This window comes from Gadus macrocephalus, chromosome 2, assembly GCF_031168955.1.
Source record: "Gadus macrocephalus chromosome 2, ASM3116895v1".
In the NCBI taxonomy this organism is placed as follows: Eukaryota; Metazoa; Chordata; class Actinopteri; order Gadiformes; family Gadidae; genus Gadus; species Gadus macrocephalus.
Window position 1 is genome coordinate 3,106,920 of NC_082383.1, and position 16,385 is coordinate 3,123,304.

The following is a 16,385-nucleotide window of genomic DNA, read 5'->3' on the forward strand; positions in this document are numbered from 1 at the left end:
GAGGAGTAGCTGCACTTGCAGTTGTCTTCACCGTAGCTGGCTAAGGGAACGCACATGCACAAACACACACACACACACACACACACACACACACATGCACATATATGCACGCACACACATGTAGACACATACACATTCACACGAGGCACACGTTTACAGGCACACATTTACATGCAGGCACACACGCACACATCCACACACACATCCACACACACACACACACACACACACACACACACACACACACACACACACACACACACACACACACACACACACAAAACATGGAGACACAAGAATTATTTAAAAGGCTGCCATTGAATTTCCTCCCTTCAAAAATTTTATTTCAATTCCGGTTGTCTATAAAACAGTATTTTATTTCTGGTGAGATGATTCGTGAACATCTGCACTTGCACTTGAAACTTTCCTATTAAGTTCATGTGCTAAGTTCCTGAAGCTCTTTTTGGCCGCCACCGTAACACCATAATTATCAACAGCCTCACTTGTAATTGGCTTCGGATCGACGCCTGTCCTCAACGACCCAAATGAGGTGAAGTGTTTTAATCACCTCTCAGAATGTATATCCTCCGTGCAGACAGCTTGGAGGTGTTGTACGTATCATCCGTCGGGATGTCTGTCTGATGGACGGACTCCTCGGTCACCGCTGTCATCCACAGAATCAGATTGGTGGCGAGGGTTAGCATGAGTCCGCAGCTGAACACCGGAGCAGAGAGAAAGCAGGGGTTAGGGTCATGACCAAGGACCTAATGCTACGTCCGCAGTGTCCTTCGTCTCTGACTGAATCTTATTTCATCCTTCGACAATAGTTGCTTCTCTTATTCTGCTGTTACGGTGCCGGACTGAACCAATTGAAAGCGTATGCTATCACCAAAGTGGGGTGGGCGTTAAATAATCGTTAATAATAAATCAATTTATCTAAATGCTCATACCGTGTGATGTTTCGTTGAAGCTGCACACAATCCTTCGCGTGGAACCAGAGGAAGTACGTCTGAAAGCAAACCAGGGCGCGACGTCATTCAGAGGGACCTGTCACGCTAGTCGTCTGCTGAGGCTCACCCTAAGGACCCTAGTGATTAGACCGCCCAGGTAAGACTCACCTGGACGAACAGGAACACCGCCTGCACCACCGGGAAGGCCACCTTCACGGCCGAGTCGCAGTGCAGGTAGCCGGCGTAGTTCGCCACCTTGAAGACGTCCATGATCAGGCTGAGCAGACCGAACAGAACCAGTCCCGCTGCGGGGGACACACAGACGGTAAATGGTGAACGGACTGCATTTGTGCAGCTCTTTTCTGACCAGTGGCCGCACAAAGAGCTTTACAATACTGCCCAACATTCACACATTCGTGCGCACATTCACACAACGATGGAGGAGTCAGTCATGCAAGGCGACAGCCAGCTCGTCAGAGGCAGTCAGAGTGACTCAGGCCTAAAAAAAAAAATTGTTTGGTTCCAGTTTCCGACCGACCCTGTCAATTTATGTGCGACCCAAATTATTTTATGAGCTTTAAAAAATAACTAATAATAATAATAAATAATAATAATTGATGCAAACTATAATTACGTTTTTGTACAGCACCTCTTCATTCTGTACAAGGATGAGCGAATTTTCTCGTTTTTAAATGAAAACAACCTACCTATCATTCGCTGCCGCTGGAAAAAAATAAATAAATTCCCTACCTACCCATGACCTCAACTGACAACCAACAGGAACCAAACTTTTTTTTTTTTTAGGCCTCAGGGAGACCTCGACACTCAGCTAGGAGGAGCCGGGGATCGAAATAGAAACCTTCCGGTCAGCCGCCAAGCCGCTCTACCTCCTGAGCCACAGGTCGCCCCTCCAGGTCAGAGCTCCAGGCCCGTCGCCCTACAGACATACGTCCATGCTTGGTGTGCTCCTGTATGCCTCCGTACCCCTGAGCCAGACGGGGCCGGCGTGGCCGTCCTTGTAGAGCACGGCGTGCTCCTCCTTGGAGGTGTACACGTGGTAGTACAGCATCCACAGCGTGGTCATGAGGATGATGACGATGAGGAACACCTGCAGGTCGGCCGAGCCGAACAACGCGCTGTTGAAGGTGGAGGCGGACACCAGCGCCGTGCCCAGGATGACCAGGTTCAGGAACACTGTGCCCGACAGCAGCCAGCCCCAGTTCCTCGTGCGGTCCCGGGGCGAGGCGCCGTGGCCGTGGCCGTGGGACGCGTCCAGCGCCAGCTCGGGCTCACACACGCCCTCCTCCGCGTTCTCGCCCGGCGCGCCGCCGCTGCTGCTGTTGGACAGACGGTCCTCCTCCATCTGTTTGGCAATCATCCTGCGGGGGTCACAGGTCAGGGGTCACAGGGGTCTCAGGGGGGGGGGGGGGGGGTCGGGGGTCCAGTCAGTCACACACACCTGTCCCGTGTTTAACACTCATCCCTCTCTCAGCAGCACGGGCGATGAGCGACTTTGACTTTGTGTTTTATGGAGAGGAGCAGGTTGGACGGACACGCCCCCGCAGTGGGGGCGTGTCCGTCCCCGCAGTGACTGACACCTGCCGGGTACCCACGCCCAGACGGAAGAACAGCACAATGGGAAGCGCGCCGCGGCCACCCGACCAGTCTCCAGCCGCAGGCCCGCCCTCATTAACAAGTGTTGCTTCATTTTGGACTTGCGATGGAATAACCCTGATATATACTACTGATCAAAAGTTTGGGGTCACTTAGAAATGTCCTTATTTTTCAATGAAGATAACTTTGAATGAATCAGAAATACAGTCTAGATGTTGTAAATGTGGTAAATGCCTATTCTAGCTGTTAACTGCGGATTTTTTTTATTGAATATCTAGGCCTACATGGGTCTACAGAGGCCCATTTTCAGAAACCTTCACTCCTGTGTTCTAGCTCATCGTGATAAAAAGGCTAATTGATGTCTGGAAAACCCTTGTTCAATTATATTAGCACAGCTCAAAACTGTTAATTTTCATGGAAAAACTGAAATTGTCTGGTTGACCCCAAACTTTTGAACGGTTGTGCAAATATAATGAACTACATTGGCTGAGAATTCACAAGCAATCTCCTTGTGCGGTCATTAGCGCGTGTGTGCAGAGAGGAGACGATCACACAGGGAAGCAACCGCATCACAATACTCCGTTCAACAACGAGGCCAAGACATACCCGCCTGGATCACCCAAGATAACATTTAGATAAATACAAATAAAAGTGAGTCGGCGTGTGTAACCCTACCTGGTCTCTCGAGGTTCCCAGGGGCCGACTGAGCATCCCAGCCTTTATACCAATCCACAGCGGGCCTCGTGGGTGGAGGTTGTGTACAAAGGGGTCATAAATGTCAATAATTCTGTTATGATCAACTCTATATTATTACCACACACACTGTGTTTTGCACATAATACCCCCTGAAAGTTCAGAACTGCTTTCCTGGAAAAATTTTTTTTTTCTTTTCGAACCTATGTAGTAATTATCGGACATCCCAAAATACAAGAAACCGGTTATTTTACCGAATAACAGCATATTTTTGATATTTTGATATATAACACTGAGTAAATGTCATCCCTCTCATTAAGTTAAGAGCAGCGCACCCAAAATAAATAGGCCTACCATAAAAAGTGGGAGACCAAACTCAGAATAAAAGATGACTAACGTGAACGGCTGCACATCGGAGATCAGTATATTATCCTCTTATTTGTTCTCCACGAGGAACCGATACGCGTCACGCATTGAGTCGTTTGTTCTACGCAAACCTCAGCACTCAAACCTCTTTCATGCGACCACAGAGGAGAGCTTTTCCCTAATAAAACATGCCTCTTGTCTAATGAGCGGGGAAGGGCCATTGTCAGCGTGCCCAGATGGGCGCTCCTCTCGATTGTCATCTCAGGCTTAGTGTTCGTAAAGCGGTTCCAGATCTGCCACCGAGCCGGTGGCACCGGGCCTGGTTCATTCTTCCCCGTCACGCTCCACCGCCCCGGGGCTCACGTTTTGTAAACTCTCTCAGATGTGTTGTTACTGTTATATATACAGATCTACATGCTATTCTGTTGATAGGTATGCAGTTTTTCCGCACAGATATATATTCTGTTGATAAAGATAAGCCTACAATATATAAACATACGGAACATTTTGATTTCTGGGTTTAAAGATATTAGTTCGAAGCTAGAGTCAGACTTCTGAGAATAAAGTCATCATTCTGAGCTCTGAGTTTTAAGATTAAAAGAAAGATTATTAGTTTGCGATTAAAGTCAGAATTCTGAGTTCTGAGTTTTAAGATTAAAATACAGATAATTAATTTGAGAATAAAGTCAGAATTCTGAGAACAAATTATGAATTATGACTTTATGACTCAGCACTCCTCCTCCTCTGTACACACCTGTTTGTTCAAATCTTGTTCGTTGAAGGCGGATTCTTGTTTCTGTCCAGCTGGCCCACATTAATAATGTGTTGATGGGTTAATAACGACCCCTCTGGGGTTCATAAAGTAGGCTAGATCTTCATTGTGCCTTTACGATTGAATGCCATGACACAGACTTTAGAGCTTTAGTATTTTGATCAAAAGGCCTTTTATATCACTACTCACTTGTGAATCTTTCATGCATTTGGCCTATTTTACATATTTTATTATGTATAATATTATTGTATTATCTTGTATTTTTGTTGCTATGTCGCTGTTTAGGAACCAAGCCTAAGAGTGTTACTCTTGTGAACTTGTACAATAAGATAATAACAATAATATAAGGTAATAAAAGTAAAACTGAATCTGATTCTTAGGAGGACATTGCAAAGTAGGATCATTAAGTGTTACGTGCTGCCAACAGGCAGTCAAGTGTTTGTTTGTTTGTTTGTTTGTTTGTTTTACTTAAATGTCCTTTAATGCCCTTTCCTGAGCATTAATCCCTTACCAACAGCCCTGCAGGTATCAAACAGAGGGCAACACAAGGTTTGTTATAATATGTAGGCTACTTTACTTATTTTTAAGCTTTAACTTCCAGTAGGACTTTTTTTTTTTAACGCTTTTGTCCTTTTACAGGTTTTGTCCTTTATATGTTAAGTGAGATAGACAGGAAGTTAGGGAGAGAGGGGCAAGGACATGCAGTAGGGGTCCACGCAGGAATCGAACCCGGGTCGCTGCCGTCCGAATGGTTGCCTATACGCACTCTTCAAGGTGAAACACCACCACCACCAGTAGGACTTTGACTGTAGTCGTATACACCGGCCACCGGGAGCAGCCGAAGTTACCCGAGCGGCCTGTGGTCGGCTTCTGGTTACACAGCGCTCTCCTTTGTCCCCGGTGCGTCGGGCCGACCTCAGAGCGCTGTGATCGGGGGTTTGCGGGGAGCCAGTGGCTCAGCCCGACCAGAACCAGCGGTCCTCCGGAGGTGGATGATGATGGTGGTCCCACGGCATGGGGGTAGAGACGGGGTCAGCCGGGTACAATGAACGACCGATACCATAAGGCGGCCCGGGACGGGTACCTGGACCTGCTGAAGGAGGCGACGCGGAGGGACCTGAACGCCCCGGACGAGGATGGCATGACACCGACGCTATGGGCGGCTTACCACGGGAACCTGGAGGCGCTGCGGCTCATCGTCGGACGAGGGTATGCTTCAGCCTCATAACCTGACGTTAATAGGAGTGTATAAATGTGTATAAATGTCATGATAACGGTAGTCGCCCCCTGTGGTTTTTATAGGTGTAGGTGTGTATCAAGCAGCCCGTTCATGGATAGGCAAACACTCACAGGTTTTCAAAGTGTGTAGCCTACGTGTGCTATTGATGGCGCCCCGAAGTTTTCATCACCTCTAAACATCCCGTTCACCCCTAAACCAGACACTTAACGACTTTACTTTACATGATTTAGTTTGCTGCAATTAGCCAGAGAATTTACAATTAACATGTAGCCTATCATGAGCTCGTATGAACCAACCCTAAAAACCTGATGTGTGTCCTGACGTCTGACTGAAAAATTAAATCGAGAAAATAAAAAAAAGTAAGCATGAAGACCACAAATGCGAGCCCATCTGATTAGGGAGAAGTGGGCCAGTGGCCGCACAAAGGCCCGCTTGTCTTCTGTTCGGTCTGACCTGCTTTCCTCCGACAAACGGAAGCCCCCATGAGGCGACCCACACTGCAGGTCCTCGCATGCATGTGCACAAATCACAACATGCAAAACAAAAGAGAATTATGTAACCGAAGCCGGTCAATGCGTGATTCATTGCGGTAGCGTGGTACAATGTGCGGGACACGCAACATGCATGACTTCTCACGGCCCAAAGCAAACACTGCCGTGCAGGTGTTTACCTCTGGCCTCGTCAAACATCCCATAAACGGGCAGCTGACAGAGTTTGACAGCAGCGAGCGAGGTACATTTACTTCAGCCTTAATAGAGGCGATAGTATTTTAACAAGAGCAAGGGCTCCGTGAGACCGTAGATAAAGAGAAGATTGTTTTAGTGCTAGGCCTACTTATAGTAGCCTATATGGAGTGGTTATAGTGTAGGAGTGTATCTGGTTCATAAAATGTCCCGTCTGATATATCATCCAGCACGTTTGTTTAAGGGGGCACATAAACATGTCCTTCTGTGCTGAGGCTGGGTATTAATTAATTGATCCATAAATGTGGATATGTTTTGATGTGGGATTATATTTAGACCATAACTCTAAACAATTCTCTATCATAAACTATTTGTATTGCATCATGGGAAACCATCACCGCAAGTTGTACTCGTTTATCTCAGGGGGTCAGTTCTTCATACAAAATGGCTGTTTGTTTTTATGTTTAATTTTCATCCTCATTCAAGAAGATATTTGTTGTGCAATGGTGGCTAACTGTGTTTTCTAGCTTTTGATGTTTGTTTACTCTCCGACTCTATTCTAGCTGTTGTTGTTGTTTTTTTAAACTCTGACTGTATCTTAGCTGTTGTTGTTTCGTTAACTCTGACTGTTTTCTAGCTGTTGTTGTTTCGTTAACTCTTTGACTGTATTCTACTCAGCCGCGTGCCGTCCATATGGGCAGGTGGGGCGGCGAACTCCCTACAAAAGCATGATCCCAAAAAAAATAGTTCCTCAGTAAATCATTGCTCCAAGTTTATTTTTAATAATGTGATTGTCACATTAACTATCTATAGTTTCTGTAGGCTTTCCGACTATTTTTGGTCTGTTGATATCAAATTGATGGTGGCGATTCTAGTTGAGTTTAACGTGTCATGCAATGTGGGGCGGCGGAGCTCAACGACCGCGTCCCTCCGTATGTTTCTCGCATAACCCTGCAGGCTGCAATAAGAATTGCAATCAGCGCTATAAGACGCCCATATGGTCGTAAAGTAGTCTGCCCCTAGGACTGTTGTTGTTTAAAATCGAATTACTCCGCCTGTATCTTTCGGCATTGAAGACTATTTATTTATTTATTTATTTCAGCAGGTATTCAAATTGCATACCTGATTTCATACCTGATTTAAAGGCACCCAGTGCAACTTTCGAGGCTTAAAAATAAACATTCAATTTCTAGTCTTTTTTACACGTAGTAAGTTTCAATAACTCCATACCATTACATACCGACATTTAAAGGCACCCAGTGCAACTTTCGAGGCTTAAAAATAAACATTCAATTTCTAGTCTTTTTTACACGTAGTAAGTTTCAATAACTCCATACCATTACATACCGACATTTAAGCAGCAAAGATGAGACGTCGTTGTGTGGTGAGAACTGATACAAAAACAACAACAATGCCGCCATTTTCTTTATTTTTTGTAACCTACAATAAATAAAGCAGGCTTCCAGTCAATGGAAAAATGGCTTCTCCCCACCGGCGATTGTTGTTGTTTACGATTTATGTAATGGTATGGAGTTATTGAAACTTACTACGTGTAAAAAAGACTAGAAATTGAATGTTTATTTTTCATTGAATGTTTACATAAAGTTGCACTGGGTGCCTTTAAGCAGCAAAGATGAGACGTCGTTGTGTGGTGAGAACTGATACAAAATCGATAACAACAACAATGCCGCCATTTTCTTTATTTTTTGTAACCTACAATAAATAAAGCAGGCTTCCAGTCAATGGAAAAATGGCTTCTCCCCACCGGCGATTGTTGTTGTTTACGATTTTCTATCAGTTCTCACCACACAACGACGTCTCATCTTTGCTCCTTGAATGTCGATATGTAATGGTATGGAGTTATTGAAACTTACTACGTGTAAAAAAGACTAGAAATTCAATGTTTATTTTTCATTGAATGTTTACATAAAGTTGCACTGGGTGCCTTTAAACAGCTGTTATTGAGAAATATCTGATTTCAAAAGTGTTGTTATTAAGAGATTTCCACACATCGTCGGGCCAAGTTCCAAATCGAAGGTCTGCTTGATTGATGACTTGTATTTCTACTTTTCATGTATTTGCAATGCACTCGCTAAGCCTGTTGTTCAAATAAAACATGGAAGAAATAACTTCCCTATAAGGGACATCATATGACGAGTGTTGCGGATGGCACTTCAAAAGCGTGCAGTAACATTAGGCTATTAGTTTATTTCTTACTCACAATTAGTTTAGTTAACATGTTTTAATGTAGCTCAAAATATATACGTAAAAAATATATATAAATTGTGGATGTGGTCATACGCCAGTAGTTTCTGCCACACCGAAATGAAGGGGCACCGCACGCTACTGATTCTACTTGTTGTTGTTTCGTTAACTCTGACTGTTTTCTAGCTGTTGTTGTTTCGTTAACCCTCTGACTGTATTCTAGCTGTTGTTTCGTTAACTCTCTGACTGAGTTTATTGTTGTTCTGTATACTCTCTGACTGACTGTATTGTTGTTTTGTTAACTCTCTGACTGTATTCTAGCTGTTGTTGTTTTGTTTACTCTCTGACTGACTGTATTGTTGTTTTGTTTACTCTCTGACTGTATAATTGTTTGGTTTACTCCCTGACTGTATTCTCGTTTCGCTAACTATCTGACCTCCTCCGCGTTTCCACGGCCGTATTTAGGACCGCCTACATCTCAGGTCATCGTGTAAACGACTGGCGGCGTAACCGTAGTGAAATCAGGGAGCAGGCTGGGCGAGAAGACTCTAATCATTGCCCCAGTCGGTCTGACGGCTCCGGCGTACCAACATAAAACCCTACAGCCCCGCCATCAATAATGGATCCGAGCTCCTGCACGGGCTCCACTGCCGGCCATCCATTATTGAGCAACCTTTATGTGGCACCACTGTACATCCAGGGATATGTCTGAAGACACATCCCCTGAGTGCGTGCTCAATCCATTTTTGGAGAGGCTGGAAATGTCATTCACGGTATTGGTCAAAGTTGAGTTTTTATGTCGGTCTATTTACCTTAAATATATCATCTAATTCTTATTTAGTTACATTTTGTTTTCGTATCCATTTTCATCTCTAAACTGAATACATTTATACATATTAAGATGATATGAGGTGTTATGTACCGCCACAAACAAAGTACAGAGTTCCTTGGCGATAACACCGCGGTGGCATTATGGATTCATACAAGCGCCTCCGCTGTCTTTTAGTTTCCTCCTCTGTGGTGGACGCAGGTCCAGGAATCTGGCCTGCCGACGTCACTCTCCCTCCACCGTCGTGGTCCTGACGGTTGGCCCGCCCGGTCGTGGTGGCTCCCCCGGACACCGGACACCCGTAGTGTTGTGGCAGTCGGCAGCGCCGTGGTGGTCAGATTACAAAGTCCCGGCAACACTTCAGCGCCACAGGCAGGTGACCAGAAGGTCAGAAGGCCTTTGGCAGGCCGTGGCAAGAGGTGTTTATCCCGCATCGATGAGGCCTCCGAGTTCAGGACTCTGTGGCCGTTATAGCATCCATTCACTCGCGCACTGATTGTATGGTGTAAGTCCTGGCATTTAAATGTGAGCACTTATTGTGAGTTGTACGTCCTGGCACTTGATGTACGCACATATTGTATGGTTGTATGTCCTGGCACTAAGTGTACGCACTTCTTGTATGTTGTACGTCCTGGCACATAAAAATAGTACTTAGCATTGTGTAGCTTCTTATCCTAGCTATCTTTGTTGTGTGCAGGGAATGGGTTAACCCTAGTGATTCTTAGTGCTTGGCACTTGGTTCTATGAACATCCTTACTGTACCGACAGAGATATATTGTGGTTCCTCTTTCTTCTGTCAAATGTACTTAATGTAATACACCGGTCAGAGCTAGTTCAGCTCCTTTTACACCTTGTTAAAAGTTGCGTTGTGTAAAGACGGGGAGACGATGTTCAGTGTGTGCATTAAACAGTGGATCAAGTAGCACGGACAACATATGGATCACAGATCAATCATAAACACGCAGAGAAATCATAAATTGTGCAGGAGGAAGTTATTGTCAACCAGACAGAAGTAGGCTACTCTCCGACTGGCTCATGTTGCACCTCGATGTCACCTTAGCTCTTTACAACCGCTTACCGTCTCTGGCTGATCGATGGCCTCCCTTTTTAGAACACAGGGTACGTGTCACACGTGTCCTGTGGGTCTTGCACGACTCTTGAGTCTCAAGGTAATGCCTGACCCCCCTCTCTACTAGGGGTGGGAATCACAGGGTACCACACGATACGATACGATACACGGCACATGGCCCGCGACACCGATAATATCGCGGTACAGCGATTCTGCAATAATCAATATATTGTTCGACAATCCTATAGCGATACATCACGATATGTGTCTTACGATGAATAACAAAATGACTCTGATAAGGTAAAGTGCTGGAGCTCGTCTTTGGCTAGTTAACTTCTGTTCAGGTTTCCTTCATTCATGTTTGGAGTGCCACATCGAGGAGCAGGAAAAAATCTCTTCGGAGCGGCTTATTTTACAAATTAAAACATCGATATCTGGTGCGATATGTCCTGTCTAACTCTTCATGAATAAAGCATCAAATGCAAAGAAATTCTTAAAAAAAAATCTAAAATATTAAAGATCAATATTTGCCGCCTGTGTATCGATTGTCATATCGCACGAAGAAGGGCGATGATATAAATCCGACATGTATTAATGTTTCGATCCACCCCTCTACGCCGAAGGGGGAAACCGGACAACTGCGACATGTGGGGCAACACGCCGCTGCACCTGGCCGCGGCCAACGGACACCACAACTGCCTGTCCTTCCTGGTGGCGTTCGGCGCCAACGTGTGGTGCCTGGACAACGACTACCACACGCCGCTGGACATGGCCGCCGCCAAGGGCCACATGGAGTGCGTGCGCTACCTGGACTCCATCGCCGCCAAGCAGACGGCGCTGAACCCCAAGCTGGTGACCAAGCTGCGGGAGCAGGCCTTCCGGCACGCCGAGCGCCGCATCAAGGACTGCGCCAAGCTCCAGCGGAAGCACCACAAGCGCATGGAGCGGCGCTTCCTCAAGGAGTCGGCGGCGGCGGCGGCGGTGGAGGCCTCGGTGTCGGACGCCATGAGCTTCTCCAGCTTCAGCGGCAGCTCGGTGAGCCGCGGGATGCCGCGCTACAGCGCCGCCAGTGTCAGCGTGCCATACTCCCAGGTCGGTCCCGGCGTCATACACCACCATGTACCATGCATAGATACAACTAGTAAACACGTGTGAGGTGGACAGAGATTACACATTGGACGGAGTGGCAAGATAATGGACTGTTCTCACCGGTCGGCCACTCAAAGAGCTTTACAACATTCACCCATCCATGCATACATTAACACACCGACGGCGGTCTTGCTCAGTGACCGGTCTTCCCAGCCAACCCACTCTACCTCCGGAGCCACGTTATCCTCTTTCTTGTTTTATTGTAACAGACGTATTTCTGCATCCTATCCGTTCACTCCCAGGCCACACTTCACGCCACGGGCCGTGGGAAAACCAAGATCCAGAAGAAGCTGGAGAAGAGGCGACAGGGCGAGGGCACCTTCAAGATCTACGAGGACGGCCGCAAGAGCGTGCGCTCGCTGACGGGCCTGCAGCTGGGCAACGACGTGATGTTCGTCAAGCAGGGCACCTACGCCCCCCCCAGGGAGCGCGGCCGCCGCAACGTCCGCAACATGTTCTCCGGCGACAACGAGGACGCCGTCTCGCGCGCCATGAGCGTGCCGGACCTCCACCGCTCGGAGGTGGACCACTCCGAGATCAGCACGGACTCCGGCCACGACTCGCTCTTCAACCGGCCCGGCCTGGGCACCATGGTCTTCAGACGGAACTACATCAGCGGGGGGCTGTCGGGCCTGCGGGGGCCGGAGGGGTCCAGCGTGGTGGGCGCCGACGGGCCGGGCGGCGGCGTGCGTCTGCGGAGCCGGCTGCAGCACTACCCCAGCGCCGACCAGGACAGCATCGGCAGCGCGCGCAGCCTGCAGGAGAGGAACTACCAGGAGCTGCCCTGGGACGAGGCGGAGCTGGGGCTGGACGACGACGACGAGCCCGAGTCCAGCCCCCTGGAGGTGTTCCTCGCCACGCAGAGCATGAGCGAGTTCACCGCGCTCCTCCGGCGGGAGAAGATCGACCTGGAGGCGCTGCTGCTGTGCTCGGACGACGACCTGAAGAGCATCCACCTCCCCCTGGGGCCCAGGAAGAAGATCCTGGAGGCGTGTCAGAGGCGCCTGGACGCCATCGATGACCCGGACCGCATCGAGGACACCGAGCTGTAGAGGCTCCACGATGTGGGTACCGGGTGAGAGCCTAGAAGGATTTCTACTGGTCCATCCGCTTTAGCTGTAGTCAAATGCATCATTCTAGAGTTGTTCCGATACCGATACCAGTATCGGAAATACCTCCGATACTTAATGCAACGTATTTGTCAACAGTAAGTAAATCGACTACACATCGCCGTCATCGTAAGAGACCCTTAATATAAGAACGAGTGCTATTAGTAGCTACAATGCTAGATGCTGTAATGGTAGTACTCGATACTCGCCTTGAGGTATCTGAATTGGTATCAGGACATTATAAGCATTATGGGACTTTTTTTATTTTTACTGAAACGCTTGTCCCTCCCTTCTCCCACCTCCCTCTACAGTTCACTGCTCCCCTGTTGGGGTTAGCTTGCGATGAGAACCAGAGTGACTGCGTTAGAAGGATTTGTGTTTGAATCGGAGCCCTTGAGACGGACCGGTTCGCCCTGACCCTGAACCAACAAAACCAAACGACTCGACAGACCAGTGCTGCAGTCGTTAGCCACGAGACTGAACGGAAGGGGAGGGAAACGACCGCTGGCTCCAATCCCTCAGGTCTCTGTTCGCCCCTGTGGGGTCCATCTGAATATCTCCCGTGCCTGTGTTGCCTGTGCCTAAACATTTTTCTAAGTATTTTATACAATAAGTGGATCTTACAATAACTATGTTTTTGTCTCAATGGTGCAATACTGTCAGGTCTTTTTTTGGAGCATGTTAGTTTTTCCCTGACACATTAATTGTGAGTATGTTTACTCAACAGCTGTACATGTTTACATTAGGTATGCCAGCTAAGGGATGGTTTAGATTTGAGCCAATGGCTTTAAAGTCATTAATCCCATTATTGGTGGAAATTGTACAAGGTGTGAGACATCCAATATTCGCTTCCGCCATTGTTTTTCCTTCCTGTGTCTTTGGAGACTAACAGCATTTTGTATTGTTAGAACAAGATGTATTTGGTATGCAATAGTGCAATAGCGCACAATAAAATCCCTTATCTACACAAAATTATGACTTTATTTTCTTGTTCAAACACAACACCACTCAATAGAATATCAGCTCTAAAAGGTGTTATCTATTAGGTGTTATTAGGTATGTGTGTGTGTGTGTGTGTGTGTGTGTGTGTGTGTGTGTGTGTGTGTGTGTGTGTGTGTGTGTGTGTGTGTGTGTGTGTGTGTGTGTGTGTGTGCGTCCATGTGTGTGTGTATGTGTGTGTGTGATGCACTTAGGTTTATGTACACACATACATGATTGAGCAAAAAGATGGAATGCGGATCGAGCAGTTCAGTGGATCGGGTAGTGAGAGTGGTTTCTAACAAGAACTGGATACAGTGACACAAACGGCTGCCATTTTTTTGTCCCAAATTCACTCCCTACCAATACACAGATTCTGGTCCCTGGAACCTTCAGGGTTCACTGCGTGATCCCCCAGGTGACGTGTTCTACTACTGCTCTGTTTCCCTCTAAAAGTCTCGTCCAACTTGGAGCACAGTTTCAGAACAATGTTCTGTTTCTTTGCTCTTACATCCAGGTCCCAGAGTAGCTCAACATTCAGTGAACAAATGTTGGGCCCTCCTGTTGCACTGAGATAAACCTTCTTTATATGTGACATGCTGCTGCACTGCACTTGTTGACATATATATATCCTTTGCATATCCACAGCGGTGCCATTCTGTACAGATCTCACTCGCGTTAAGAAATTAGCTGTTGGCATCCAGCAGTCGGATGGCAGATTTCCACGGACTGAAATAGGTGCTTTCTTGTGGCAACACTTCCTTTCCTCACAGGCCTCTGATTGTCTGCGTGTCTATCTCTGATCTGTAGACAAGGAAGTCCCGTACACCAGGTTCAGTTTTTAAAGGTCGATCTGTCGATCGCTGATTATCAGGCGTGGCGTTCTATTTCTACATAATGGAGTTTCCCACGGTCTTCAAATATAGTTAAAAAAAAACAACGCATCAACACTCGCTCTTACCGCAATCGGACAGAGTAACGGGACTGAGATTGGAGTCGTCCAAATGGTAAACCAGCTGAGGATGTGTCCCTCCTGGGCGTTGGACGATCATGTATCAACACAAGTTGGCCTTATCGGGTAGACAACAATGCAAAACCAGAGACATGTTGACTCCTTCCTGACGATAAACAAGTCTTCTCCATTACTTATTGGCTTCATTATAACGACACATTTTATTTTACAGCGCTTTTCCGAGTACTCATGGACACTTATAGTTGTCCTCCGAGTACTCGAGGAAAACTAAGCAAACCACATTTACATTTTACATTCACATTGAGGGCATTTATCAGACGCTTTTATCCAAAGCGACTCCCAATGAGTACATTTGTCGGAAGAGAGAGAGACGTGCCTTGAGTGACGTTGTAACAAAGCTTTGTCTTATCAGAGTCAGGACGATTCGAGGGATTACCAAACCCTACCACCCGACTTTCCAGCCTGACTTCTGCGGCCAGCTGAGGGATCTGGAACACAAAGAGCACATTCAGGAACCCGGCCATCAAAGCCTATTGTTCTGCTGCGCCCAACAGAAGAGGCTGAAATAGGAGAGCTCTAGGCGACGTGGGTCTCAGGCCTGGAGACACGCAGGTAGGCGCTAGAAGCTGTGGCGAGGGGTCAAGACGCCTGGTGACTTCAGCGTCATATCCCGGAGGAGGAGGGCCGATCAGGACTGACGAGAAGCAGCAGCGAGCCTCATGCCCCAACAAGGAAACTGGTTAAAGGAAAGAATCATCCCTTCATAAAACTGCGTCAGCAATTCTTTCCATTTTTCCGAACAACTTGGCTTGATGTGCAGGTGTCTACTTGTTCAGAGAACTACGTGTTTCTCATATTGGGCATTTACCCCACCTATGTTCTCTTGGTTCTAACTAATTTACCCCACCTTACCTGTTCTCTTGGGTATGAATGCGTGATGACAATTTTCTCCCTCTCCTCCCTCCTCCCTCATCTCTCCTTCTCCTCTCTCCTTGCTCCTCGCTCCCGACTCCTCTCTCCTCTCTCCTTGCTCCTCGATCCTGACTCCTCTCCCCTCTCCTCTCTCCTGACCCCTCTCTCCTCTTTCCTCGCTCCTCCTCTCCCCTCTCTCCTCTTTCCTCTCTCCTCTCTCCTCTTTCCTCTCTCCTCCTCTCTCCTCTCTCCTCTCCTCTCCTCTCTCCTGACCCCTCTCCCCTCTGTCCTCTCTCCTTGCTCCTGTCATAGGGTCATGGGTTAAATACAGATAATTGAAATGGGATTAATAGCATTGGGATTAACAAGTATTGTTTCTTGTACTTTGAGGGTAAGGATGGATGCTGCATCATACTTAGTGAGGATCACATTGTACTCGGTGTGGCTGGAACCCAGTGCCTGAACATTCTGTGAGATTTGACGTCCTCTTGAGGGTGGTTGTCAAGTAAACAAGTTTCAAGTGGTTTGTTGACAGTGTATACAGGAAGTGGTATTTTCTCACTTTCAAGAGTTTTACTAAAAACATTATGGCTTGTTCCGAAGAATGCTGACACATCGTGAACTAGCCCCTTATTATTTGATCACGAGATTTCCGACATGGATGAGTCTGTGCGGACGAAATGGTTCGTTTCCAGGTATGCATGTTTATGCATCTGCCTGTTACGGGATTAGTCAGAGTTTAACTGTGTATCAACCGCATGGACCTGCTAGACAAGTCACAAGATCATGAATTCCCAGAGATAGGCAAGAGTGGATGTACAAAATATGCAGAACATCATCGTC

At 47.1% G+C, this 16,385-nt stretch overlaps 2 protein-coding genes and 1 long non-coding RNA gene across 5 annotated transcripts in view; 2 read left to right on the top strand and 1 right to left on the bottom strand.

Annotated features, from left to right (window-relative positions):
- Positions 1-2,518, bottom strand: part of LOC132475153 (proton channel OTOP2-like) — a 4,445-nt gene extending 1,927 nt beyond the window's left edge. The window contains exons 1-6 of one of the 2 annotated variants that reach the window (XM_060076165.1): positions 2,410-2,518; positions 1,935-2,329; positions 1,119-1,255; positions 951-1,009; positions 569-714; positions 1-40 (exon numbers count right to left, since the gene is read on the bottom strand). The exon at positions 1-40 is cut by the window's left edge and continues 811 nt beyond it. In XM_060076165.1, coding sequence (XP_059932148.1) covers positions 1-40; positions 569-714; positions 951-1,009; positions 1,119-1,255; positions 1,935-2,328 — 776 coding nt within the window. In that variant the 5' untranslated portion in view covers position 2,329; positions 2,410-2,518. Of the gene's footprint in view, positions 41-568; positions 715-950; positions 1,010-1,118; positions 1,256-1,934; positions 2,387-2,409 lie in introns of those variants that run through there. The other variant, XM_060076161.1, reaches the window with a different exon arrangement.
- Positions 1-13,796, top strand: part of LOC132475194 (uncharacterized) — a 110,007-nt gene extending 96,211 nt beyond the window's left edge. Inside the window, exon 2 of the long non-coding RNA XR_009529830.1 lies at positions 13,736-13,796. This is a non-coding gene — a long non-coding RNA (uncharacterized LOC132475194). The remainder of the gene's footprint in view (positions 1-13,735) is intronic.
- Positions 5,119-13,651, top strand: ush1ga (Usher syndrome 1Ga (autosomal recessive)). Of its 2 annotated transcripts, none has more exons than XM_060076176.1 (4): positions 5,119-5,604; positions 11,045-11,513; positions 11,813-12,645; positions 12,991-13,651. In XM_060076176.1, exons 1-3 carry the CDS (start codon positions 5,441-5,443, stop codon positions 12,620-12,622), a joined length of 1,443 nt encoding a protein of 480 aa, XP_059932159.1. In that variant the 5' UTR covers positions 5,119-5,440; the 3' UTR covers positions 12,623-12,645; positions 12,991-13,651. The 2 variants fall into 2 exon arrangements, with proteins under 2 accessions (XP_059932159.1, XP_059932166.1); XM_060076183.1 differs by having other exon boundaries at positions 5,120-5,604; positions 11,813-12,634.
- Positions 13,797-16,385: the final 2,589 nt, after the last annotated feature.

Coding starts and splice junctions, on each gene's coding strand:
- ush1ga (XM_060076176.1), top strand. CDS start 5,441: ATGAACGACCGATACCATAAGGCGGCCCGGGACGGGTACCTGGACCTG. Junction 5,605..11,044: donor CGGCTCATCGTCGGACGAGG/GTATGCTTCAGC, acceptor TCTACGCCGAAG/GGGGAAACCGGACAACTGCG. Junction 11,514..11,812: donor TCAGCGTGCCATACTCCCAG/GTCGGTCCCGGC, acceptor GTTCACTCCCAG/GCCACACTTCACGCCACGGG.